The following is a 26,854-nucleotide window of genomic DNA, read 5'->3' as shown; positions in this document are numbered from 1 at the left end:
ATTACTTTAATATAACTTTCTAAAATTTTTTAATCCATCTTGAACACATAAATTTAAAACATGACATACACAACGAATATAAAAAAAAAAACCGCCAATAATAAGTTGATAAACAAATTTTAGATCTTCTATACAATCGGTATTGGAACTAACATTATCTAATGACATTGAAAATATTTTATGAGTTAAGTCATATTCTTCTAAAATTAAACATAATAATTGTGCGATGTTATGAGCATTATGTGATTCATCAAAAACTCTATAAGCTAACAATCTTTTTTGGAGTTTCTAAGAGTTATCGATCCAATGGTAAGTCCCACCCAAATACGAATGTGTTTGCTAATGATCACTCCAAATATCGAAACATAAAGAAACTTTATTATCTAATTTACTAAATTCATCAATTAAATTCTTTTTTCATTGTTTTACTAATTTTTTAATTGTACGAGTAAGTGTAGTTCTAAGAACACGTTTAGCACATGGATTAAGAGATTCTTTACTAAAATCTTCAAATGTGCATTTAGATTCAAAACTAAAAGAAATATGTTCTATAGAAACAAATTTAACTAATGATTCTCTTAATTTATTATCTAAATATAAAAATAAACCGGAATCGGTACTACCGCTAGTTGAAGAAAATCTTGATTATTGTGTTTGAGAACTGTCAAGTCCATATTCCGTCTGGGGCTTTGTTTCTACATGTCGTTTCAATGACCCTCAGCCATCGCCAGCTTGGAATTTGTAGGAAACACTGCAGTGCTTACATTTTGCACGCATTTCTCCCGACAGAAAAGTGACCTTCTCAAAATGTTTAGTGAAAATAGAAGACTTTAGAGGAGAAGGTTCCTGAATCTTTGAAGTAATTGCATCAGTACTTCCTTGTGTTTCGGGTGTTAGATTCGGAAGATGCTCGATCTCATCATCGGTGGATTGAATGTTAGGGTCCTCCTCTCGCGGATTCATTATTTCTTTTCCCTTCTAAGCTCGAGATGATCTCCATGGCCTCCTTCTATTGTAATTGAAAATTGGAAATGAAAACGTATAGAGAATATGAAATTGAGATTAAGAGTAGAAAAGATGTGTGTGGAAATGATGAAATGAGCTCTCTATTTATAGAATTTTGATAGTAACGAATACTAAATCATAGTCATTGATCAAAAAATGATCAAACGATCCTAACCATTGAAAAATATCCAAAAAAACCTCCCACCCTCCCCCAACGGCTAGGAACCTTTGGTTAACCGGTGGTTCCAACGGCTAGGAACCTCCGGTTAACCAGGGTTCAAGCCATTTAAAAAAAACAAAAGGGTTGAACCGGTGGGCCGAATCGGCAGTTAACCGGCGGTCTGCCGGTTTTGCACCAAAAGAATCGGAACTAGCCCAGCAACCCGGGTCAACGGGCAACCAACCCGTTGACCCGATTACGAGCCCGGGCCAAACCCGACCCGGGGTCGGGTCCGGGCCATACCCGTCCCGGGGTCAGGTCTAATAGAGAGGAGCCCACCTGGCACGAGTCAACTGTCATGGTGGAGATCAAAGTTATGGAGGTCAACGTAGTGCATCAAGAGGTTCACCCTCTGTACCTGAGCAGAAGATGACTGCAACGGTTGATTGGATAAACCAGTGTCCGGTTAGCGAGATACTGGTCCGAGTGGACCACTTGTCCAGCTCGAGGCACTGTAGTGAGATCACTAGATGTTCCACGAAGCAGCAAAACACCAGGGGGATTGAGGAGCTTGTCAGATTGGGAGGGACGAGCTACCACTCTAGTTATCCCAGACGAACAGCCGAAGTCGATCGATCGGAGGAGTCTCGGCCGAGCGGCTACCCCGCTCGGCCTAGCAGCGGGACCATGGTCGTATCTCTTGACATCCTTTTAGGAGACGATGCCGCTGACAACAAGCATGGTCTACAGGCAAATCATACAATGGAAGCTTCTACTGTCTTGTCAGTGATATGCATGCCTTGTTAAGATATGGTATAAGATGTACTTTATTGACAGGTCCTTTCATAGGACATATTGGAGAATGTGCTCATACCTCGAGGAGCGTCCACATCACCCACCAGGGCTCTATATAAAGGGGGTCCATCACCGACGGAGGTATGCATTATTTACTATTTCCACATAGTTCTACAATTGCTCCACTTTTCTCCACATTCTGATGACTGACTTGAGCGTCGAAGACCCAACGCTCGGGATCCCTTCCCTGGCTCGGCACTGACGTTACGTTTTTGCAGAGCGAAGGGAGGTCTACATCTGGTTAATGAAGCCGTCACATCCCAGCTTTCCACTTCCCCGCTTTCGGACATGATCATTTTGGCGCCGTCTGTGGGAACGTGGCCTGCATCCAAACAAGAAGATGGAAGACGCTGGACGATTCACAACAGTGATGCTGATGTAAGAGGAGCTCGATATGCTGATACAAGCCCAAGCGGTGAAGATATTGGTGTTGGTTGCTACTCGGAAAACCTAATGATTCCACTGTACAAAAATTTTGTATAAAGGTCTGAACCTTTTCCTAGCTACCATGTGTTCTTTTAAATTAAACTCGGATCGCCTGCGGAACTTAACACATTTGATCCTAAGTTTAATTTATTTGTTCTTTTAGGTTTAGACTTGGATCTCCTGCGGAACTTAACACGTTCGATCCAAATCACCTAGGTTATTAATTCCATTAAATATTAATTTCTAAAATTGGCTTCCAAGACTGCATGGCGAGGCACATGGCTTTCTTGGATATGGGAACAACCACCACCGCCTAGACAAAGCCTTTTAAGGAAAGCTAATATTTAATTTCCTTAAATAAATTTAGGTCAACCAAAAGGAACAATTAAATCACAAGGAAAAGAAAAATAAAAGAACACAACATCGAAAACTAATTCGAAATACTAGAATCGCATGCCTCTTGTATTTGATATTTTTACATGGAGATAAAACTAACATGATGCGGAAAACAATATTAGTTATACCTTACTTAGTAGATAATGACCTCTTGATCTTCTACTGTATTCCTCTTCTAATATCGGACGTTGTGTGGGCAACGATCTTCCGAGACGAGGACCACCTAGCACCTTCTTCTTCTTCCTTCAAGTTTCGGCCAAGCAAGACTTCCAAAGGATGAAGATATTTTTCCACCAACCAAGCTCAAAGGGATGCAAGCTTTCTCTCATTCTTCTCCAAGCTAGGATCCGACCATCACTTGATCTCTAAGAGAGAAGAGAGTTTCGACCACAAGGATGGAGAGAAGAGAAAAGGAAGAGCCGACCACACCAAGGAAGAAAAGAGGGAGAAAAATAATAGAGGTTGTTCACCTTGAAGGCACCCAAAACCCCCTCTTTTATAATCCTTAGATTTGGCAAATAAGGAAATTTAATTACAATAAAATTTCCTTAACTTTCCTTGTCATGAATTAATTAAGAAAAATTAAATAAAATTTCCTAATTACCCATGTCATGGCCGGCCACCTCATGGAAGAGCAAATAAGACAATTTTCAATCAACCAATTAAAATTCCTTATTTGTCTCCGGAAATTAAAAAAAAATAAAATCTCCTTTTAAAATCCCTTCTTGATAAAAAGAAATTTCTATAATTTTAATTTTTCAACATGTGAATAATTTACAAAGAAGAAAAATAAAATATCCTTCCAATCTACAAATAAGGAAAGAGATTTAATCTCTTTCTTTAATCTTTTGTAGAAACTTATAAAAGAGATATTTTAATTTTTAATCTCTCCAATAAATTATATATTCCACATAATAAAAATTTAAAATTAAAATTCTTTTCTAATTTAATAGGGCCGGCCACCCATGGACCAAGGCTTGGTCGGCCCTAGCTTGGTTCTCAAGCTAGCTTGGCCGACCCCTACACCATAGGTATGAAGGTGGGTATAGTACTCTATAACTAAGAGGCTATGATAGGGACTGAGAGGAGGAATTGGTTTTGGTCTCCCGATAAAATTAAGCATCCAATGTTCGCCCCGAACACACAACTTAATTTTATCAATAATAATTCATTCCACTAGAGAACTATTATTGAACTACCGCACCAATCCCAAATTACATTTTGGGCTCCTTCTTTTTATGAGTGTGTTAGTCTCCCTGTGTTTAAGATGTCGAATGCCCACTAATTAAGTGAGTTACTGACAACTCATTTAGTTAATATCTTAATCCAAGAGTAGTACCACTCAGCCTTATCGTCATGTCGGACTAAGTCCACCTGCAGGGTTTAACATGAAAATCCTTATGAGCTCCTCTTGGGGACATTATCAACCTAGATCACTAGGACACAGTTCCGTTCTATAATCAACAACACACACTATAAGTGATATCATTTCCCAACTTATCGGGCTTATTGATTTATCGAACTAAATCTCACCCATTGATAAATTAAAGAAATAAATATCAAATATATGTGCTTGTTATTATATTAGGATTAAGAGCACACACTTCCATAATAACTGAGGTCTTGTTCCTTTATAAAGTCAGTATAAAAGAAATGACCTCTGATGGTCTTACTCAATACACTCTAAGTGTACTAGTGTAATTATATAGTTAAGATAAACTAATACCTAATTACACTACGACCTTCCAATGGTTTGTTCCTTTCCATTTTGGTCGTGAGCTACTGTTTATAATTTATAAAGTACTGATAACATTATCTTCTGTATGTGACACCACATACTATGTTATCTACAATATAAATTAATTGAACAACTACAAACAAATATAGATAATTTGACCAAATGTGATTCTTTATTCAAAATAAATGTTTACAAAAGCTTAGGCTTTTAGTATACACTCTAACAATTGGAGCAATAACAACAACAATAAGCGCTATCCGAGTGCCAAGCGCAAGAGCCCATAGCCTCAACTACGAGTCGCCAAACTGAACGAGGAGACAAAGCAAAACAAGTCTCCACTCGGGGACAGAACAAGAAGCCAACCGGTACCTATGGGAAGGTGCCCAATGTGCTGATCCCCTTCTATTGGGCACTATTCAGGATTTTATCGGAGGAACGGGGATGAGCGGATAAGGATCGGGGATCCTCCTCCGATGGCATGCCCGTTTGAGACATGCGGAAGGGGGAAGGCACCTAGGTAGGATGATCCGCCCGAGCGGATCAATTTACAATTTTTGCAAGGGATCCTGAGCGACCCTCTGCCTAGACATTATACTCCACTAGCGATAGGAGAATATAACGGAGCTACCAACCCGGATGACCACTTGATCAAGTTTGACAACGTGACCGCATTTCATCAGTACACAGATGGAGTGAAGTGTCGGGTCTTTCTCACCACTCTCTCTGGGTCTGCACTGTTGGTGCAATATCCCTTAGGTCAAGGTTGACTGGTTTGACCAAGCTTGAGTCTTGGTCATAGTTTCGATGTTTGACAATACATGTAGACACATGGACAATGCATGTGCAGTTGTTCATATGGGGAGATTCTGATTAGGGACTGATCAGTGTGAATGAAGAAGAGTCAAGTAGGTATACCTGACTGGATGGAAATCCTGGTGAGTGAAGCCAGGTGAAAGTCCTAGTGAGTGAAGCTAGGCAGATGGAAATCCTGGTGAGTGAAGCCAAATAAAAGTCTAGTGAGTGAAGCTAGGCAATTGGGAAGTCCTAGTGAGTGAAGCTAGGCAGGAGAAAAATCCTTGTGAGTGAAGCCAGGTGAAAGACCTAGTGAGTGAAGCTAGGCAATTGGGAAAGTCCTGGTGAGTGAAGCCAGGCAAGAGAAATCCAGATGGGTCAAGGTTGACCAGACATCTGGTGAGAGTCCAAGTAGGTCAAAGGGATTGACCGGATACTTGGCACGAGGAAGAAAAGTCCAAGTAGGTCTTAGGGAGTGACCGGATACTTGGCAAGAAGAGAAAAGTCCAAGTGGGTCAAAGGGATTGACCAGACATTTGGTGAGAGAGTCCTAGCTGGTCAAGGGTGACCGGATGCTAGGTCTTATGTACCAACAAGTCATGATTGACTAGATGTTGGTTTAGGGGGCTTTGGGCTTGGTTTTGGGCAAAAACCAAGATCTGGATTGATCAACCGATTGATCCAGCAGGTTTGGATTGATCCAGCAGGTTTGGATTGATCCGTGGATCAATCCAGCAGATCTGGATCGATCAGTGGATCGATCCAGAAGATCTGGATCGATCCACCGATCGATCCGGTGAGTCCCCGTGAACAGAACCCCTCTGGATAGATCGGTGGATCGATCCAGAGGTCCCAATCGATCAGTGGATCGATTGGGACGCTGCTGCTTCGCGCGATAAGCGCTGGATCGATCCAGAAGTTTTTCCAGAGCACAGAGGCGCTCTGGATCGATCCGTGGATCGATCCAAAGCCTCCCCGATCGATTGGGAGCATTCCAATCGATCGAGATTTGACCGTTAGCGTCGATTTAAGCCGCAGGCGTTCATTTCCTTCGGCAGCACTTCACCGATTCATTCCAGATTCATCACAGCTCCTCCCCAGCACTCTCTAAGCTCCTCACCGCCAGTTCTTGAAGGTTCTTGGAGGTTCATCCAAGTCAAGAGGCGAGTTGCAACGAGAAGAAGAAGAAGCTAGGGTTTTTACTGCATCTCTTGTAAGCTTTTGCTTATTCTTTACTACCCTTTCTTCTACTTGTATTGAGAGTCTTGTAGAGCTTCTCCGCCTTCGGTAGTTACCGAAAAGGAGTGTTTATTAGTGGAGGTGTGTGTGTGTGTGCGTGGATCTTTGGACTAGTCACCTCTTGTGAGGTGGATACCAAGTAAAATCCTATTGTTAGCATTGCTATAGTTTGTTTCTTTGTATTCCGCTGCGCATCACTTTGAAGAAATGAGCAACGCCGACGACGAGCACGCGAAGAGCTATTCACCCCCCCTCTAGCTACTTTTCGGTCCTAACATGCACAACGCTGGTTCAAGAGACTATCAGAGGGATCAATCCACAACTTCAAGGACTTCCGGACGGTGTTCCTACACCACTTTGCCAGTAGCCGTCGCCACCAAAAGACAAGCGTGAATTTGTTCTCGCTGAAGCAAGGGCCTAGGGAAGCATTGAGGGCCTACCTCCAGTACTTCAATCAGGTGGCCATGAACATCCCAGCGGTCTCCTCAAACGTGTTGGTGAACGCCTTCACCTAGGGTCTCACCGAAGGTGAGTTCTTCTGATCGCTCATTCGGAAGCCGCTAAGGGATTTCGGTCACCTGCAAAGGAAGGCCACATAATACATCCACGTGGAAGAAGCCCAAGCGGCAAGGAGGAGGGAGGTGCTCGCCGAGCTCGTAGTGGCACCTGAACGGCGGCAAACGAGCAGCCATCAACCCCCCAAGGGGCCTCGATCGGGAGGAGCCCAGCCACACCACGAGCCTATGACACACGTCGTGCAACATGTGGCATCCGCTCGCCTAAAAGATGCAAAAGGCAAGGTGTGGACATCGATGTTATGCTCTTTCCACCAGTCGGCGACACACAACACCCAAGACGACTATGCCTTGACACTGATAGCTAGCAGGCCGATCCCATGGGGATATCACCGTCGATCCCCATCTCCTGATCGGCGACACAGGCGTCAATCAATCGGTCGAAGGGAAGAAGAAAGGGCGACGACCGAGCCACACCACCTTCAGCCCAAGCGAAGGAACAATCCAAGTCCCACCCGAGCCTCTGCCGAGTGGAGTAGGACTTCGGCTCGTGAGGAGGAGAACAAGAACAACTCCACTTGGGGGAAAATAAGAATGATCGCCAGTGGGCCAATTGGCAGTGATTCTAACTAGGCGAGGAAGTCGCACACTCGATGACTCGAGATTCACATCGTGGGATGCAACAAAGAGAGGGTCGAGAGACCCGTGATCATCTTTGGCCCGAGAGACTTAGAGAGAGTGGAGATCCCTCATGACAATGCGCTGATCATCCGAACGGTAATCACCAATTATACTATTCATCGAACCTTTGTTGATACAGGGAGCTTGGTGAATATCATATTCAAAAAGGCATTCTATCAGCTACAAATCGACCGGAGTGAGTTGCTGCTCATGACAACCTCACTCTACGGTTTCACGGACAACAAAGTGTTACAGCTCGTCTAAGCCAAGTTGGCCATTTCTCTTGGGGAGGAGGCATTAAAGAGAACAAGGACCACAAACTTCATTATGGTTGACTCACCGTCAGCTTATAACGTCATATTGGGTTGACCGACTTTCAACGAGTTTCGAGCGGTGGTATCCACCTACTGCCAGAAAATAAAGTTCCCAGTTGAAGATAAAGTGGTTGAAGTCAGAGGCGACCAGCTGGCCGCTCGGCGATGTTATATCGAGATGGTCAAATCCGAAGCAAGAGTCGCTCGGAAGAATCCGTGCTTGGAGGTGAACGTTATCATGGAGAAACCTCCTATGTTGGTTTACGAAGAAAAGGAGGAGGTTCATATCCACCCCCAACCGGTCGGAGGCAACCACCTTCATCCCCGCCGATCTGGACAGTGAGAAGAAGGCAGAGCTGGTCGACTGTCTCAGACAAAATTACGATGTGTTCGCCTGGTCGACACATGAGATTCCCAATATCTTGCCTAGCGTGGCTCAACAAGAGCTTCATGTCCGATCGGACGCTCGACTGGTGAAGCAAAAGAAAAGGGACTTTAGCGCAGAGTAAAACTTAATCATCTGGGCAGAGATAGAGAAACTACTAGAGGTCAGCCATATAATAGAAGTTCAATTCCCGAGCTGACTCGCTAATGTTGTGTTGGTCTCCAAGCCAAGTAACAAATGACAGGTCTGCATCGACTTTCACGACTTAAATAAGGCGTGCCCAAAGGGTTTTTATCCGCTGCGTAGGATAGATTAGATGGCAGACTCTACGACAGACTGCGAGCTGATCTGCATGCTCGACGCATACCAGAGCTACTACTAAGTGTCGTTCACTCGAGAGGATCAAGAAAAGGTCAGCTTCATCACACCCGATGGAACATACTGCTACAACTTCATACCGTTCGGACTAAAGAACGCCGACACCACCTACCAAAGACTCATGAACAAGGTGTTCCGACGATAGATCGGTCGCAACATGGAGGTATATGTCGACGATTTATTAATAAAATCCCTCTGACCTGTTGACTTTTGTAGAGATGTCTAGGAGACTTGCCAAACTTTGAGGGCCTGTGGAATAAAGCTGAACCCGAACAAGTACCTGCTCGGCACAAAGAGTGACCGCTTCCTTGGATATATCGTCACCGAGAGGGGGATCGAGGCGAATCAAACCAAGGTAAAGGTCCTGCAAGACATGCCACCGCCGCGCAACTTGAAGGAGACCCAATGACTGACCGGACGGATCACCGTGCTGGCAAGGTTCATCTCTAAGTCATCTGACTGAAATCATTCATTCTTCAAGGTGCTATGTTGAGCTACAAAATTTCAATGGGATGTGGAGTGCGACCGGACGTTGGAAGATCTCAAGGAGTACGTTAACTCCTTGCATGTGTTAGTTAAGCCGAATGCTTGAGCCGCTCTGGATCTACCTGTTGTCCACCGAGTATGCGGTTGGCTCGACATTAGTTAGGTAGAACGACTACGAACAACAACTCGTGTACTTTTTAAGCCATATATGAAAAGATACAGAATCCTACTACACCTATCTTGAAAAGTTATCTTATGCGTTGGTGCTAGCCGCTCGAAGACTCCGTCAGTACTTCCTGGCACATCCGATCATCGCGATGACCAACAGCGCCCTGGGAAGAGTTCTTCTCAACCTAGAGGTGTCCGGACAGCTGATCAAGTGGACAACCGAGCTAAGTGAGTTTGACATATAATATCAACCCCGAATGACGATCAAAGCTTCGACCTTGGCTGATTTCGTCACAGAGGTCCAGAACACTGAGCCGAAGCAACTTGGAAAATATATGCCAACAGTTCCTCCACTTAGCAAGGCAGCGGGATCGACATATTACTAATTTCACTGAGGAACCTAGAGACTTTAGATTGCAGCCATTTCAAGTCCTGTGGATTTCTAAAATTGCAAGGAGTTCAAATATGTTCTCCATTATTATTTTTGACATTCCTAGTGGTGGACCAGAAGTTTTGAAAAATCTAAATCTCTATTTTTTCCTTTTTTTTTCTGTTGTTAGACCTGGTATCTCCCTATATCAGGCCCACATTGGGCTTGATATGGGGAGATATCAGGCCCATATTGGGCCTGATATCTCTTCATATCAAGCCCAATAACAAAAAAAAAAGAAAAAAAAAAGAAAGAAAGAGATATTTAGGATTTTCAAAACCTCTGGTCCACCACTAGGAACGTCGAAAATAACAATAGATAGCATATTTGGACTCCTTGTAATTTTAGAAATCCACAGGACCTGAAATGACTGCAATATAAGGTCTCTAGGTCGATTAATGGATTTAGGTCAAACCCCACTAATGGACTTAGAGAGCTCCGATTGAACCCATTTCAGTTCTTGTGGATTTCTAAAATTACAAGGAGTCTAAATATGCTCTCCATTGTTATTTTCAACATTTCTAATGGTGAACCAGAGATTTTGAAAAATTTAAATCGCTCTTTTTTTTTTCCCTGTTGTTAGGCCTGATATCTTCTCATATCAGATCCACATTGGGCCTGATATGGAGAGATATTATACCCAATGTGGGTATGATCTTTTACAACATGTTTGAGAAAATAATTGAAAAAAGGAAAAAAGAAATAAAAAAATGATAGGAAAAAGAAGATACGTTGCATACATAGTAAGAAAGAGAAGAGAGAGAAATGACAAAGAAAAAAAAATCAGTTAAATTTATCAGAGAGTAAAATAGAAAGATCACTATAAAAAAAGATCATTATAAAAAAAAATGTACCTTTTGATAAATACTAAAATAATATACATTTTTTTAATAAATTTAAAATTTTAAATACATCTTTAGATAAATTATCGTAATTGATTACTCTCTTGTTCATGGATCCATATTATAGTTATAGAGAATTTTTTATAAGAATAAACTTCTTTCAAACGACACGTGGCTCGAATCTGATCGTCGAAGCAACCGCTCTCTCTCTTGGTCGTCAATTAAGTCGCGACTTTATGCAAATTGATCTGTGATTGTAATCTCATCTGCCAAACGAATCCGCTTCCCCCTTTGCCTCGGCCATGGAATTTCGCCTGGTTTTGCATCTGAGCCTACTGATCTTGTTGTCGACGCAGCAGCTGCAAGCTAGGGTGCCCGTCCCTGCCCTCATCCTTAATGTGCACTTGTATCTGATGCATCGATTGTTTGATCTCGCTGTTGTATCTCAAAACTACTTTTGGATTTGACTGGCGCAGGGCGAGAGCAAAGGATCGGTCGCCTTTATAGATGGTTATTTGCAGAGATATATCAGGAGCAATGCGCAGGACTCCTCGGGGAAGGTAATCTCGAGCCGGTTCTCTTTTTGCCCTTTTGTGTAGGTGTAAAGTTTGTAACTTTGAGCCGGCGTTTTGTGATTTTTTTATCTTATTGTTCGGAATCCCAACCTATTTCATGATAACTATCCATAGCCTTCTGGTTCTAGGAAGTTTGATTTTATGATGAGCCAATACTCGATTGGTTAGATTTGAGAAGCTCAGTCTTTGGAAAGAGCACCGAGCCATGGTGTTTATATGTATGTGTTTTCAAATCTTCGTTGATCTCAGTTGCTTCAGATTGTGACGATCTAGGTAGAATTAATAATCACCGCCCTTGTAATTGGAGACTATTTGACTTTGTTAAAATGTCTAATTACTAAATGGATAGATTCTAGAAATAAGCCTTTACAAGGGATCGTCAATCATCATACTGTATATCATTATTTTTCTGCTTTATGCTGATGAGCCAAAGTAAGGAGTTCAGGTTTCCAATTGGCTTACCTCCTATATTTGCTTTATAACCTAACAGTCTCATTGCACACATCACCACTTTTCTAGGTTGTAAGATGGAAGTTCTTATGACTTTTGCCACAAACTTATTTGAAAAATGTAATACTTGCTGGTTTCTACCATGACAATATCCTCTAAGATCCAAAGGGTGCCTCCCTCTTCCACCTTGTCTTTCATTCTCTCTCCTATTGCTCATTTTTAGTTTTCTTCTATTTTGTTAAACATATAAATGAGTCTCCTTTTTATCACCAAAAAATATGCAATCGTCTCTAGTTACTTTAACCCAAGAACTTCATGTTTTTAGTATTTGCCATCTCATTTCATTTTTAACTAAGGAATATTTTTATTCAAGTTTTCCCCAATATTGTACATTGGATGATGTTGGAGTGTTTTATATTTCTACAGGCGATTTCAATGTCCTTGACAGAAGTTGCCGCCACTATATCAGTTTTACTTGGATTTGCACCACCACCCTCGCTTCCTGCTGCTTCTTCATCTAAGGTACTTTTTACTAGCCAGCTTCTTTGATCTTGTTTCTTGTTTTATCTTTACATTCTAGTGTTAGGATCTAACTGATCTGTACGTTTGACGTCATACTTAACCATGAACTCTGTGTGTTTGTCCAAATATTGATCGTTACTGCAAGATAACTTGTGTTGCTCTCCTGACCGCAGCTAAGCCAGGTTCTATATCCCAATCCCTTTGATAAGCCCCATGCCATTTTCTTGCTGGAAGTTGGTGGAGTGGTTGGTCAGTGTTCATTTGTTTTTATAGAGTATTGAACCACATATTTTTAGCGAAGAGGCTGATACAGGTTACATACTTGCAGAACCATCAGACTACACAGAGTATTTGAATACCCGAGCTGGCGAGGTTTTCAAAAGCTCAATCTCTGGTTCAAGCAATGCCAAACTCGAACTTCCAGGTAACTAAAATTCTTCTTGAATAAATTGCCGGTTCACTTAATTTTTTTTTACTTTGAGTATGTGAAGCATTGCATTCTTCCCAGGTGAGGATGAAGTTTCTGTTGTTCATCTGGACAGAACCTTGGATTTTGAATGCAATGATGCTTGTCTTGATGAGGAACTCCGAGAATTTGTAGGTTTTTCTTACTAGTGAATTAATTGTTGCAACAAGCTCTTGCAAAAATGTAAAGTGTCATTGGTGAGTGTAATTTGATGTTGATTCTTTGCATAGGCAAGTTGGATTGGTGGTTCTTATGTTGGCAGCATAGATTCATCAGACTGGAAGCTTACTATTTCTTTATCCAGCGGAAGCACTCTGGATCTGCATCTAACAAAGGTTCAACTATCTCCACAGTTACTTCTTTTTTTCTATGTTTTTTTTTCGGGTGCATGATATATTTGTTATCCTTGAAGTTTAGATTAGTATTTATTTACATTTATAGCCTGAATATACTTGTTTTTTTATAGCAAAGGCTTACTATCCTTGTTGATCATGTATTCATTTATCATATTCTCTCTGGAGGGCAGCAGATTGTGAGATCCACTGTAATTTTTTTTTCTTACACGTATAATGTACCAGCACAGTAGTGTTCAGCCACATTACTCCATATATCTATAGGATTATGTATATCATTGATTGTATACATTTGTAGTAATGGTATGCTTATTTGCATGTGGATTCAACATGCTTGATGAAATTAAGAGAAAAATTTGCTTAAGCTAAAAAATAGTCCTCACCAATACCTTTTAGTTTCAGATGTATTGATAATTCTTAAAATGTTATTCTATCTATATTTTACACGTTATTCCAATTTCATCCATTCAATGAAATGTCTCGTTGCTATTAAAATAAAGAAAATCTAACTGCCAATTTAACATGAACAACATTGAGATGATTTGGGGATGGTGTAATTTGGAACCTTATGCGTCTCTTTTGAATCTAATGCAAACATTCTAACATGTGTGGTAGCTTAATTAAAATAGATTATTTTCTAAAAACATCTGTTTTTTGGATAGTGGTTATTGGCCTGATTTTATGGTACCCGGATGGCTGCAAAGCCAACATCCATTCAATGCAGGCAGCTTTCAAACGAATGTGAAATAGATTTGAGCAGAACTGATACTTTCTACTTAATTGACTTAATTAAATCATAACTAAAATAGACAGGAAGATGTAGAAAATACTTAAATGATTTTCACTTATCTTTTTTCCCTGATGATACATCATGCTTAGGATATAGTAGTTCAATAGAGTTTAAAAGATTGCATACTTTATAGTTTATACTTAATTGGCTTAATGAAATCATAGATAATGGAGAATGTAGTGAATACGTAGTTCATTTTTAGTTAACGAGTGTCATATCTTTTTTGGCACTGATGATCAACATCACGCTTGAGATATAGTATTTTTTTTTTATCACAAATTTGTGCTTACAGGCAATATATGGGTTTGGAAGGGTCCTCCAATCACCAGTTCGGAAGGGCTAATAAACCTGACTTTTTGCAGGCTAGACGAAGTGGAATTTATTTTAAGTTGGCATTTACATACCCTCTTATTCTGTGTATCCTAATAAATGACTTGGTGTGATCTTAAGTAATCACTACTGTCAACTTTCTATAAACCATGCCATGATACATATGACAAGAAATTTCAAGCAGTAATCTGTATATCCATGGATCTGTACTTGCTGTTACATAATTTTCCTAAAGTTGGAGAAATTTCCATTTAAGAAGCTGACAATAGGGTACACTTTCTTTGCAGAAATCAGACCTTCAATTTGCATCTAGTCTTATTTCTTTGGTTACGAATGTCAAGAAGACCATGGCCAAACATGAAGTTTTATCGGGTAGAAGAATCATATCTTCTGAAATTATGAAAGGCCATTTTTCAGGCATCGAGGTGATCTGTTTTTAACTGATAATGTATGACCACTGCTTGTTTAACCCTTAACAACCCTTGTCAATGTTTGATTTTAACTGCCACTAATATTCTGAAGCTTCGCAATGAAGTTACTTACTTCCCAGTACACTCACTAATGTTCTTGTTGTTCAACTCTGTTAGATATAAAAAAGCAGGAAAACCATTCTTCTCTTCTGAGTAATTGCTCATATAATGTGCCATCAATTTCAAGATCATTTGTGCAAGCCAAATAGTTAACTAAGCACAGTGCCCCTCCAATGTGGGGTCTGAAGGTGATCAATATAACAGGCTGTTGTGGTGACCCGAGTGACCTGCGTCCTAGTTTCTGAGTTTCCATGACATAACCTTAACATTGTGCTGAGGCTCAACCTCATAGACTGATTGGTGATTGCATGGGAAAAATAATTTTTTAGGGATGGACATATGTTCTACCTCATTAGCTCCAAATTCTGTGATCTTATTTTTTCTGAGCTATGTAGTCCTCCAAGCATCATTATTTCAATAAGATTTTGGTTAGTGGAACAAATGAATGCACTGGAAAAAATTGGTTCTGATTAAATATCATCCTGTAGGCACACACACGCGTGCACGCGCGCACACACACACACAATATGGACATAAATAATATTCTGATCGATCATACTGTAGATTATGAGGGACCTGTTGGTTTTTTCTTTGGCAAAAGTTGTTCAATCAGCTATAAACCTAATGATCTTAATATTCTACATGGTAAAAAAAGTTGTTTTATTATTGTATTGTCCAGAGGCTACTGGTATCTGCTTCAAATTTGTTGGGTTGTTTTCTCAGATCTCATGATTCCTTACAGTGTTATTTTGTAATTTGGTGAATGTAATATAGGCACTCACGGATGAATATGGTTGGGGAACCATTGCTCATCAGGGTGTGGAGCTGCTTCAGACAGTACTCGTAAAGATATCTAATATGTTACAAATGGCCTATGGAGGTTTGTGTTGATAGTAGCTTACTATCTTAATCTGATAAATGCTTCCATTTTTTTTCTACATCATGTATTTGGAATGACCAAACTCAGTTACTCCAAGCTGGAGGCTTCTCTAAGGAGCTTTTCTTTGTGTGCTTTGAATAGCCAATCCGTTGGTTATCCAATTGAGACAACCAATGCAAAAAATTTGAAAAGGGCCCTAAAAGTATTATTTGCAGCATTTATCATCTACTTTTCTGTTAAATAATTTTCCAAATTGTATATGCTCACTTTGAGTGATATCACAAAACTAAAAAACTTCTTAGGTGTTTGAGTTGTGAATACCCTTATTATGAATCACCAATCAGCTTTGGGTATTCTGAATCATATACAACTATTTGACATTATCTTATTTTGGCCTTCTAAGCCTAGTTCTCTTCCCCATAGGCTTTGTATACCACTCTTCTAATAATGTTAAAGCCACAGTCAGTTCATGATCTGAGTTCTTTACTTTGGTGCTTAAAACTTCTAGGGAAGATCGTTGAAGTCATCATATTAAACGAGGAGCTTTCATCAGAGTCTGGAATCTTGTTAGATGTGGCATCTATTCCACGAATTTCAAGAGTCTTGGAAGAAGCAAGCTCATCTGACACGACTGGTTCAGAAGTGCTACTTGTCAGGAGGACTTTGGCTTGGATAACTGGAGTTATCCTTCTCATATCAACGTTCATTGGGGTAACGATAATCTAATCATGTTCCTACTTTTATATCTGTAAAACTACTAAACATTTTTCATGCATCATATTTTTGACTTCTCAGATCTACTACTTGCTCAATATGCCACTCACGAGGGACACCCTTCTTTACTCCAACGTCAAGATAGATTGATCTCGAAATTGATGGATGGATATCTCGATAGTTTGACTTATATCCAGCCGAGGATTTTGGCACACTATCAGTATGTTTTCACTTGTCTTGCTCTATAGCAACATCATAATGGATGCACCAGTGTGTATGCGCCACAGATGAATGTACTATGAACTTGTTCTTTTTTCTTCCCCCCTCTTTGATGGGTCTACTCTTAATACAGAGTATGTTTTATGGAGAAAAATAATGCGGAGTAATTTAACAATAATGCATATTTTTACTTCTACGTGAGTCATGATTTCTTGGTTGTAAATGCTCTACTTGTTTGAAACTGATTATGACAAGTAAATTATTTTTTTTCAAATGATGTGAAATTAATGTTAAGTGTCTTCATAGAAGCATCTCGTGATTGTGACACCAGGATTTACAAGTAGCCGTAAAGTCCTCGAACTGCATCGTGACTCCAATGACAATCATAAGTGAGCACAGATTTTCTATTCGCTAATGTTCTTTTATAACTTGAACTGAAAAACGGTTGAGAATTTGCTTGTTTAGTTTCAATTAATACCATCTCAGGACTGATAATGTAGGTGGAAATTAAAATTGTTAAATTACAAAGAAAAATAAAATCACAGAAACACAACTTGTTCTCCATTTACACCATCAAACTCGGGCAACTGCACAGATCACAGTACACAAATCCACGTCTGAATGACACCAGAGTTGCCAGATAAACAAATACACATCTGCACAGGATCTATGCCTCTTTGTCTTTGTTTTTACCTAATGTTAGAAAAAATTGTACTCATCTTGGTTGTTCATCACCAATAACCACACGATTGCGATGCCAAATATTGCAAATGAAGATAGCTCCATCACTAGAGCTCCCCATCCGATGAGATTGGCATGTTTCAATATTGACGGTATAGCGATGCTTCCGATCACCGAAAACCCCGTCAAGAACTTGGTGAGGTTTGCCCAGCTGTTAGTCAGTATGGCATTTCGATAACTTGTTAATGGAGAAATGAGTCGTTGTTGAACTGAATAAATACAAAGTACTAACCCATCTCCCTCGCTGGACATGAGCGAGCTGCTGTTGGATCCCATGAAGAACAGTAATGGCATGGGAAGCATTATATACATCAAGGCTGCAGAGATGGTTAAGAAACTTATTGCAATAGTTAGTTAATTCTCCGAATAAATTGCATTCTAATACACTTTGCTACCTGTCAGCATAGGCCACCAGTTGTTGTACAAAGCACACGCCTGGAACATCATGTAGAACAAAACTAAAGATGGAGATGGAATTGTCCAAAAGACTAGAAAACTGTCCAGATTAAAATAAAAATACGAACCAAAATTTGCAACACGATTCCACCAGATACCAGAATTGCCAAAAGAGCAAGCTGCCCTGTGTGCAAGCAAGCAGCCAATCTGCGTGAAAAACCTGCCATTGTATCTTTTTTGAAGCTGAACTATCGTGAGTTGAGTAGAAAGAAATCGACTACAAAAGCCTGCAAGGAAGCATCACTACATGAGGCACATGCTCAAGGCATCAAGTCTATAATTTACACCAACAAACTTCTGATATATCCAGTAACTCGTCCAAATAACAAATTATTGGCTAGTAAGAGAAGTATAATGGCAGAAGAATAAAGCAAGCCAAAAAAACAACTTGGCCATGATCCATGCCAGTTAGTGCATAAAGCAGAAAGAAAGAGTGATGTGGAGGATAATGGCACTATGACAAGGAAAGCTATTTACTTATTATAATTTGGTTAGTGTGAAACAGATGATATAAGCTGATGGAGAAAAGATAAAATACAAACCAGAAAAACCTCCAAGTTATCATGAAACAAGACTTTCACTACTTAGTGCATATATTACTCGAGCGATCTGATGTGAGTTACCTGAGTACAAAGAGAATGTAACTGACCTGTTAGGCCAGATTTAGAGAACATGAGCAAAGAAGCACCATCAACTTTTGGTAAATTATTCACTGAATAAAACGTTTGCAAGTCTGTTGATGTTCTTGTTTTGAAAAGATTTGAAGAAAGAACAGAGTTTGGAAGAAAATAATTAATGTAATTACGCTGAGAAAAAGAAAGAAAGTCCAAGAGTTACTTGGCAACAAGAACAATTACAATTAGCGTGTGAACTCTGTAGTTAAGCATGCTCAGTCTGGTGTAATCTAGGATAGGTGACCTCTCAGAAGCATCTCACCTTAAAGTCAAATTCTACCATGGGATAGAACCGTGAGGCCGATAATATGGGATATTGGCAAAAGTAGGAAATAGCTCGATCTTTGTGAATATTGCTCAAAGTCTTAAAATTGGGACCAGAATGAGGGTGTCATAGTTTCCCAAACTTAAGGCTTGAAGTTCCTGATCAGGAAGAGGCAAGGTCCAATGGCAACTCTACCATCACATGCAACTTTATCCCTTCGATTACCCAACCATTACTAGAACTAGATAAGTAGGCATATTCAAATACCAGATGTAATTACAGAAATGACTCATTAACTTAGATATGCCTAAACCAAAGGCCCAAAATACTATCTCAAGTTGATAGTATAGCTTTCTTCAGGCCATATTAACACTATTAATTAGCCCATAGTCTCCAATATGGATTAAATTGAGGCGTCATATAACAAAATTTGCATATGACAATTTTATGATTTCATCACTGATGTTCTTTCCAATCATATTGGTTTTATTATAAAACTAACATAAATTGTGTTAATTGAAACATGTCTTAAATAATTGCTCCATAAAAGAATTCTCCACGCTTACAAAAAATGATTAATAGAAAATACAAAGACCTAATCTCCAATACTTACCAATAGCAAAATAATACAGTGCTAAAACAAAGTTAAAAAAATTGTTGAGAAAAAAATTATTAGAGTTTATCATAGTCATCAAATCCTCACTTCTTTAGTTGAAGTCCCAAAACCAGTGAAGTGGATGTGAAACTTACTATGTCGCAATCAAAGGTATCATGGTTTTACTTGGCCACAAAAATCAATTTTTATGTCAATAACAAAATTTAAGCAAGTAAACTACAATCTGCAGGTGCTGAGCCTATAGAACCTGAGAAATGCATGAGCTGCTTTATGGTCTGAATCATGATCCTGACTATGTGGTATGCTAGCATCTTTTTGGTTTTTAATCAAACAAAGCAACCATAAAATAGAAGGCAAAGAGAAGGACCTAACAGCAAGGTTTAGAGATTGAGGCATGACAAAACATATCATTTTGCCATTAAACAAGCAGGCAGAATACTTCGAGACTAGCGAGATGAGGACTCCAATTCTTATTGTCTTCTCCTAGTACCATGTCAGATATTTCACCTCATCTAATCTCCATGTCAATATCTTATATTGAGATTAGCACATGGTTTTCTGTTGATACTGGCACAAAATCCACAACTTGTGTTTCTGGAGCTTGCAGTTTCTTCTCAACCAGTGCCCTCCTATTCCATTGGAAGCAGCACAAGCTGGCATCAATTCCACCTCAGCCATGTCCTCCTCCTCAACTAATGCCTCTTATGCCTTCCAGGAGGACTTCCTTCTCCTCCTGATTTGTGCTCAGTTGTTCCAGCACCTGCAGTTTCTCCTCAAGCAACACTCCAGACTACCATGAGTCAGCACCAATTCCCCCACAACCATGTCTTCCTCCACATGATGTGCCTTCGAATGCCTTCCAGGAGCAAATCTCTTCTTTTTCTTCTCTTAGTGTATAACGAGAGTTTACACCTGTGTACATGGACGCCCTTACCTGGACAAGGATAAAAGGGAGAACCATTCTCTAGCACTGTATTATTTTGATTAATCCTATAGGTCATGGAGTAAATTGTTTATTTATGTGATCTATTCCTACCCACTATAACATTGAGTAATCCTGCAATTTTATCTGACATGTATCAGTATAAGATCTTTGATTTAACTTCAAATATCAGAAGAATAACGTTGCATGTTATTGCATTGCTGTCCCAGTTGTGAACCTTTACATTGTAGACTGTTATATTAAATCAATGCTGTTTGTGGATAGGTTAGAAAATGAAGCAGATAGAGGGTTCAAAATAGGTCTCTCTGCTGCATCATCTCTCCCCAGCCCATTGAAGCATCGCTCGTGATTGTAAAAATCCAAACTATCCCATGAATTAATTCAACAAGGTATTCATTATTATGTCATGAAAAATCATATTAGACTCGTGGATGCATGAAGCCCTATTTGGATTGCTTGGTCAAGCTCATCAATTGGATTATTCATATTGCAACAGATCAAGGTACAGATTTCTTAGGCTTTGTTTTTCCAACACCCAGAATGATCGAAGAACTTTGGTGAGTCTTCAAGGATCTTTAAACCGACATATTTTCAGACTCAAACTCAATTCCAAAGACCCAAATAGTAGCACAACAAATGCAGGACAGAACATGAAAAAGATCAGTAACAAATCTCTAGAATTGAAGAAGATTAGAGACTGTGATAGCGGTCCAATAATGAATCATTTCACAGGAGACCACAAAGATGCAGGCTTTACGATGAGAGATCGAGCAGATAGGAAGTGTACCTCAAAAAAAAACGAAAGATTGCAGGGCTTGCGATGGACGTCGGCGTTCGTTTGGAGATGGTGAGGTATGAGGACGTAGAGGGGGAGAGACGACGCCGACCAGTAGCTCCGCTCTGACGGGCAGAGATGACGAATTCCTGCTCCTTGGAGGATGGAGAACGGAGGTTGCGTAGCAGAACTAGGGCGACAAAAGCGTCAATTGTATTTTGACCCCTATTACTATCTTTTGGATTTTTCGCATTTAACCTCCATAATCTACTCTTTTCAATTTAGCTCCCAAAACATCGAAACAATAGCAAAGTCAGCTATATGTTAAAAGTACAAGGACTTTTTATCATTATTTTTAAGATAAACAGAATTAAAAAATGAATTTTGGTATCATTATTTCAGTAATTTCCTAAACCGCGTAGCTGGTCATGGGATTTACCTAAATCGCGTTGGTGGGTTTGAAATTGTACAAATCGTGTAGCCTTGCGTGAGTTTATTTCCTATTTAACCTTTCCTAAAAATCATGTGCGTGGTAACGTGATCGTCCAAAATAGGAAGGGTTTAAACGACAGTCCAAGGCATCTCACCGAGCCACTCACATGTTTTTCTTATAAAAAAAATCCTAACATTGCCTCTCTTTTGCTTCCTCGGCGAAATAAAAAATCCTACTTCCCACCGATGAAATGGATCTAAATCCCTACTTTTACTTCACCGATCCTCCATTTAATATTCACTGATACTTTCACTAGCCTCGCTCACGCCTTATCAACTAAACCGAAAACGGTAGCTCTCAATGCTTCATCGACGACCATGTGATCTCCCTCTAGTACAAGACTTCAGCTTGTGTTTGTTCCTTCGAAGAATCATGTCTGTGTGAGGGTTGATTTTAAGACTACAGCATCATTAATATTCAAAATATCGATGAATTCATCATCTTCCCAAAATGAAATTATTTTGATTATATGTTTTTAAAAGTTTTAAGCAAAATATGTATACTTAATTTAATTTAGTTTGATAAAAAGTTATTTGATTGAATTGAATTAAGCAGTATCATATAGGTAGGTCATTGAGCTTAGTTAAAAAAATATATTATCTTAGTACCATCATCAACTATCAACTATAAATAATGTTTACAAATAATTTGATCGGTACAACCAACTACTAGAACTATTAGTTGTCATATTTACTTTGTATTTAATTTTGTTAATTATATTTAGATGAATTGACTAAAACGTACCATTTATTTTGACTTTTGTGTCGTACTTCTTACCATTGAAGAATTATTTAAGAGAATGGTGTTGATCTGATAAATAGTTTAACTTAATTTGTTGGAAATCATGTTATCTGATTGATTATTTATAAAACTCAAATGTTTTATTTGTATACTACAAGAAATACAAACATATATATCAATAGCTGCAAAAAAAGTCACATATCGATCATAAGTTATATTAGATGAGTAAATTAGATCATTTTATAGAATTCTTTTGTTAAACTTCTCCAAAGGTAAGGGCAACGAAAGGGTATTCATGAGTGAATCTCTGTGAAAACACATTAGTATTATAAACAGTAGTCTCTTTGTGTCTTTCTTAGCATACCAGAAAGTTCACTTAAGAAATTACTAGTTAACATATTTGAGAACTGAGATTCAGAAGACAAATTTTTTAAATTTTACAATGTGGCTATGACCTTCACAATGAAAGACATAGAACTATTGTTTGGAATCCTAAATAGAGGCATGCATGTAAAGATGTATTTCAATATTGCTTCTGGAGAATTGTATAAAAGATATTTTGTAAGAAAAGAGCTAAATCAATCAAGATTGGAACACCTAATGAAGAAATATTATCTCCGTGCGGAATTAGATAAGGATGTTAGGTCATTTTGTAAATTTTATATTTTGTATATTTTTCTTTTTGTTTTATTTGATTTACTTCTTCTACTTCTAAGTTACTTGTAGAAATTATATATATTGTCGATGACATTGACAACCTATGAAATTATAATTAGGTTGAGATAATATATAATTATATGACGCTCCAACTCTCAATATTTATAGAAATGTTTGCCACAAAGACTCGTAGTAATATTGTCGCGCTGCCTTATATGAAGAGATTTATTGGTCTACTTATTATAAGTCTTGTATAAATAGCTATTAGCATCTAATGATTTATTTTTGACATAAGTTTGATTTTTTGAGCATATCCCTATTCAATAGCCAACCAGTATCATAGGACCTAGATCAAGCAAGTGGAGGTTTACTTATTCTCATATTAATAAAATAAGGGCTAAGTTAGAAGGTGTCTCACCTCTTTAAGAAAACATAAGGTGTATTTAAAATAATACTACAAACCTATTATCTATGTAAAAATTTGTTAATTGAGTATCTATTGTTTTTGTTTATTCATATTATTGTTCATACTTTCTCTACTTCCAAGGAAGTCCATTTATTTGGGATGGTAAAGGAAAAGCCTATTGGATTCCTTATATGTGAGAATGAAGAATTAGTGACATTAAATAAAGAATTAGTTGTCATTCCAGAAAGGTAAGGATTATCTTATCCAACTAGGCACCCTGTAGGACATCCTCCTCTTGAAGATTCATCGACTAATTTGATGAGTAGAGGACATGACATAAGTCGTTATAATCATAGGGGCACTCCTAAAGATACACATGCATGAGGAGTAATGGTCTTAGGTATGAACTGTTGAATAAGTGAATGAAGAAGAAATAGAAGAGGAAACATGCTCCATTGTGAATGAGACTTTAGTCCCACATTAGAAGTTTCAAGGTAATTTTGTTGGTTTATATTGATTCATATACATTGAGGTTGTGAACAAATGCATGGGGAGAGGCTCTCTCTCACGCGTGGGTGCACCGGGGGGGGGGGGTTCTAATACCTATTAGAACACTTTGTTGCTAATCCTAGCAAGACCAACTTGTTGTTGATCCCCCTAGACTAGCAACACAGTCATTCCACTCTAACAACACACTACAAAACATGTTAGAACACTCTATTGTTGATCCCCCCTAAACCAGCAATAACGTGTTGTTTATTCTTCCACACTAGTAACATGCTACAATAAATGTTAGCACGCTCTATTGCAAATTCAAGCAAGACCAACTTGTTGTTGATCCCCCTAGACTAGCAACACAGTCATTCCACTCCAGCAACACACTACAAAACATGTTAAAACACTCTATTGTTGATCCCTCCTAGACTATCAATAACTTGTTGTTAGTCTTTCCACACCAGAAACATGCTATAATACCTATTAGAACACTTTGTTGTTGATCCTTGCAAGACTAGTAACACATTGTTGTTGATCCCCCCTAAACCAGCAATAACATGTTGTTGATTCTGTTAGACCCCGTGGTTATTTTGATGTGATCAACCAAGTTGGTTAGGTCTTACTTTGTGTTTGATCCCTGTGTCTGAGTGTGCAGGAGCTTAGGAGCACAGGAAGTCGAGCGGAAGACACAGCTAGCGAGAATGACGACACGGGAAGGGAGCTGACGGGCTCGGTGCGTCCGAAGGACGAGAGAGCTGCGGAAGAGTGTTGGAGCAATCCCAATGGTCCGCGGGACCATGTGTTTTGGTGTTTGGGCAAAGGGTTTAAGTTAGGTTTACCCTTGTTATTTGATATGTGTACTTGAGTTGTGCAGGACTGCAGGTGACACATATGACTCAGGTTGACGGCTTCGGGTCCGGTGAAGGATGGAGCATCCGAGGGACCGTGGACAAGGCAGCAAGGACAATGGCCGAGGGAAGCGACTTCGAGGCATACGCGAAGGATGACATTGGGGACAAGTCGCGGGCTTGGATGCATCCGAGGGACGAGAGCCAAAGGAAGTAGGCTTGAAGGCAAAAGGTCAAGGCTGCAAAGAAAAGTCAAATGAGTCGTGAGGGTACGAGTGCATGAGAGATTGTACTCGGAGTAAAATATTAGGTTCAGGGTTTTACTGTAGTGGCACTGTAGCAGTGCTGTAGCGCACTGTAGCAGTCGACTGATGATGGATCAGTCGACTGATGCAATGTAGCAGAGCCATTGAGATAGCCATTGGGCTGGCACCAGTCGACTGGTGCAAGGACCAGTCGACTGGTAACGGGAAAATCAGGTTCTGATTTATTCTAAGCTCTATAAGAAGGAGCTTGATATGGCCGGCCAAGATGACGAAATTAGACTTGGTTAAAGTTTAATTAGTAGTCTACTTGTGCTCAAGAGATCTTTGTGTGCCAAGAGATCTTGGTTGAAGTTGTGGTGAGGTTTCTCCACCCACAAGGAGGTTGAGCTAGCCGGAGTTTGCCGGGGACTAATCCACCGACGGATTGAGGGATCGTCCAACTTACGGACATGCCGTGGAGTAGGAGCAAGTTATCTCCGAACCACGTAAACGCTTTGTGTTAGGGTTTGTGTTTGGTTTGTTGTCTTCTTCCTTCTTGTTTTTAGGTTAACTTTCGTATTTGTTAGTTTGCTTTTGTATTCCGCTGTGCACTAACATTATAGGAAGTAAAGTTTTGGGTGAGACGCTATTCACCCCCCTCTAGCGGACGTCAAGGTCCTAACAAGTGGTATCAGAGCGAGGTCGCTCTTCTACGGACTAATCGCCAAGAGAGCAAGAAGCTAGAGGAAGAAGAAGATGGAGTCCGAAGGACCACTCGGATGGGATATCCGAATTCCACCTCCGTACGACAAAGAAGACTTCAATTATTGGAGGAAGCGGTTGGAGACATGGTTCCAAATGGATTGGAATCAATGGGTTATCTTGAGTGACCCATTTGAAGCTCCTACGGGTAAAAAGGGGAAGCCCCTCCGACCTCGACATTGGACCGAGGAACAAAGGGAGCAAGCAGAGGCGGATAAGGAGGTAACAAAAATTTTGTTAAATCTATTACCTTCTAATATCATTGTGAGTGTAGGTGAATGCACAAGTGCATGTGATATTTGGAAAATGATCATTGCCTATCATGAAGACCCGTCACAATTCCAAGGAGTAGAGGAGTCCAAGGAGAAGGGCTCAGTGGTCCAAGAGGAGAAGAAGGACCAATCGGATGTGGAGACTAATTCAACATCAAGTGAGGAAGAGGAAGTGAATTTAGTCACATCCGAGGAGAAGGAGGATGAGGTAGCATCTACATCCTCAAAGGGTGAAGAAAAATCCAAGACAAGTGAGGAAGAAGAAGAAGTCTTGGAAGTAAACCTAGTGAGCACCTCCACCGAAGTGAAGTCAAAGAACAACATAATTTGCTTCGGTTGCAATGAAAAAGGACACTACAAGAGTAAGTGTCCGTTGGGTAAGAAGAAGATAACTCCTAAACCCACTCAAATTAATTTAGATACTAATTTGGGTTGTAGGAATAATGGTGCCATGAAGAAGAAGGAGAAGAAGCACATTAGATGCTTCACTTGTGGTGAAATAGGGCATTACCACACCAAATGCCCAAGGAGGAGAGAACTCAAGAAGTTGGCGCATTTGAGGATGTGGGAAAAGAAGTGGGAGAAGAAGAAGAAGAGGAGTTCAAATCAAGGGGGAGCTTCAAGGGTAAGAGAGGTATACCCTAATTTGAAGTGTAATTCAAATTCGAATTCTTATGTTCCCATGCATGTTAGGAAAAATAATGATTATCATTATATAGCAATGAAAAATTTTGGTTTTAAATATCATAATAGAAATAGGGTAAATGTAGATCATAACCCTAGGAGACCCATTTATGATAAATCTAGTAATGGTAGACCTAAGGAG

At 39.6% G+C, this 26,854-nt stretch overlaps 2 protein-coding genes across 2 annotated transcripts; one reads left to right on the top strand and one right to left on the bottom strand.

Moving 5' to 3' along the window:
* Positions 1-11,043: 11,043 nt before the first annotated feature.
* Positions 11,044-16,840, top strand: LOC122002207. The gene is made up of 11 exons (XM_042557295.1): positions 11,044-11,181; positions 11,287-11,370; positions 12,262-12,357; positions 12,531-12,606; positions 12,686-12,781; positions 12,866-12,954; positions 13,054-13,158; positions 14,584-14,721; positions 15,601-15,706; positions 16,215-16,417; positions 16,502-16,840. The coding sequence occupies exons 1-11, from the start codon at positions 11,113-11,115 to the stop codon at positions 16,568-16,570; spliced, it is 1,131 nt and encodes a 376-aa protein (XP_042413229.1). The 5' UTR covers positions 11,044-11,112; the 3' UTR covers positions 16,571-16,840.
* Positions 16,841-17,084: 244 nt separating this feature from the next.
* Positions 17,085-21,325, bottom strand: LOC122002206 (vacuolar protein sorting-associated protein 55 homolog). The gene is made up of 5 exons (XM_042557294.1): positions 21,122-21,325; positions 17,905-18,063; positions 17,776-17,815; positions 17,613-17,697; positions 17,085-17,531 (listed from the first exon to the last, which is right to left on the bottom strand). The coding sequence occupies exons 2-5, from the start codon at positions 18,001-18,003 to the stop codon at positions 17,339-17,341; spliced, it is 417 nt and encodes a 138-aa protein (XP_042413228.1). The 5' UTR covers positions 18,004-18,063; positions 21,122-21,325; the 3' UTR covers positions 17,085-17,338.
* Positions 21,326-26,854: the final 5,529 nt, after the last annotated feature.

Source organism: Zingiber officinale, chromosome 7A, assembly GCF_018446385.1.
Source record: "Zingiber officinale cultivar Zhangliang chromosome 7A, Zo_v1.1, whole genome shotgun sequence".
Classification (NCBI taxonomy): domain Eukaryota; kingdom Viridiplantae; phylum Streptophyta; class Magnoliopsida; order Zingiberales; family Zingiberaceae; genus Zingiber; species Zingiber officinale.
This window is presented reverse-complemented; position numbering and strand designations above follow the sequence as displayed.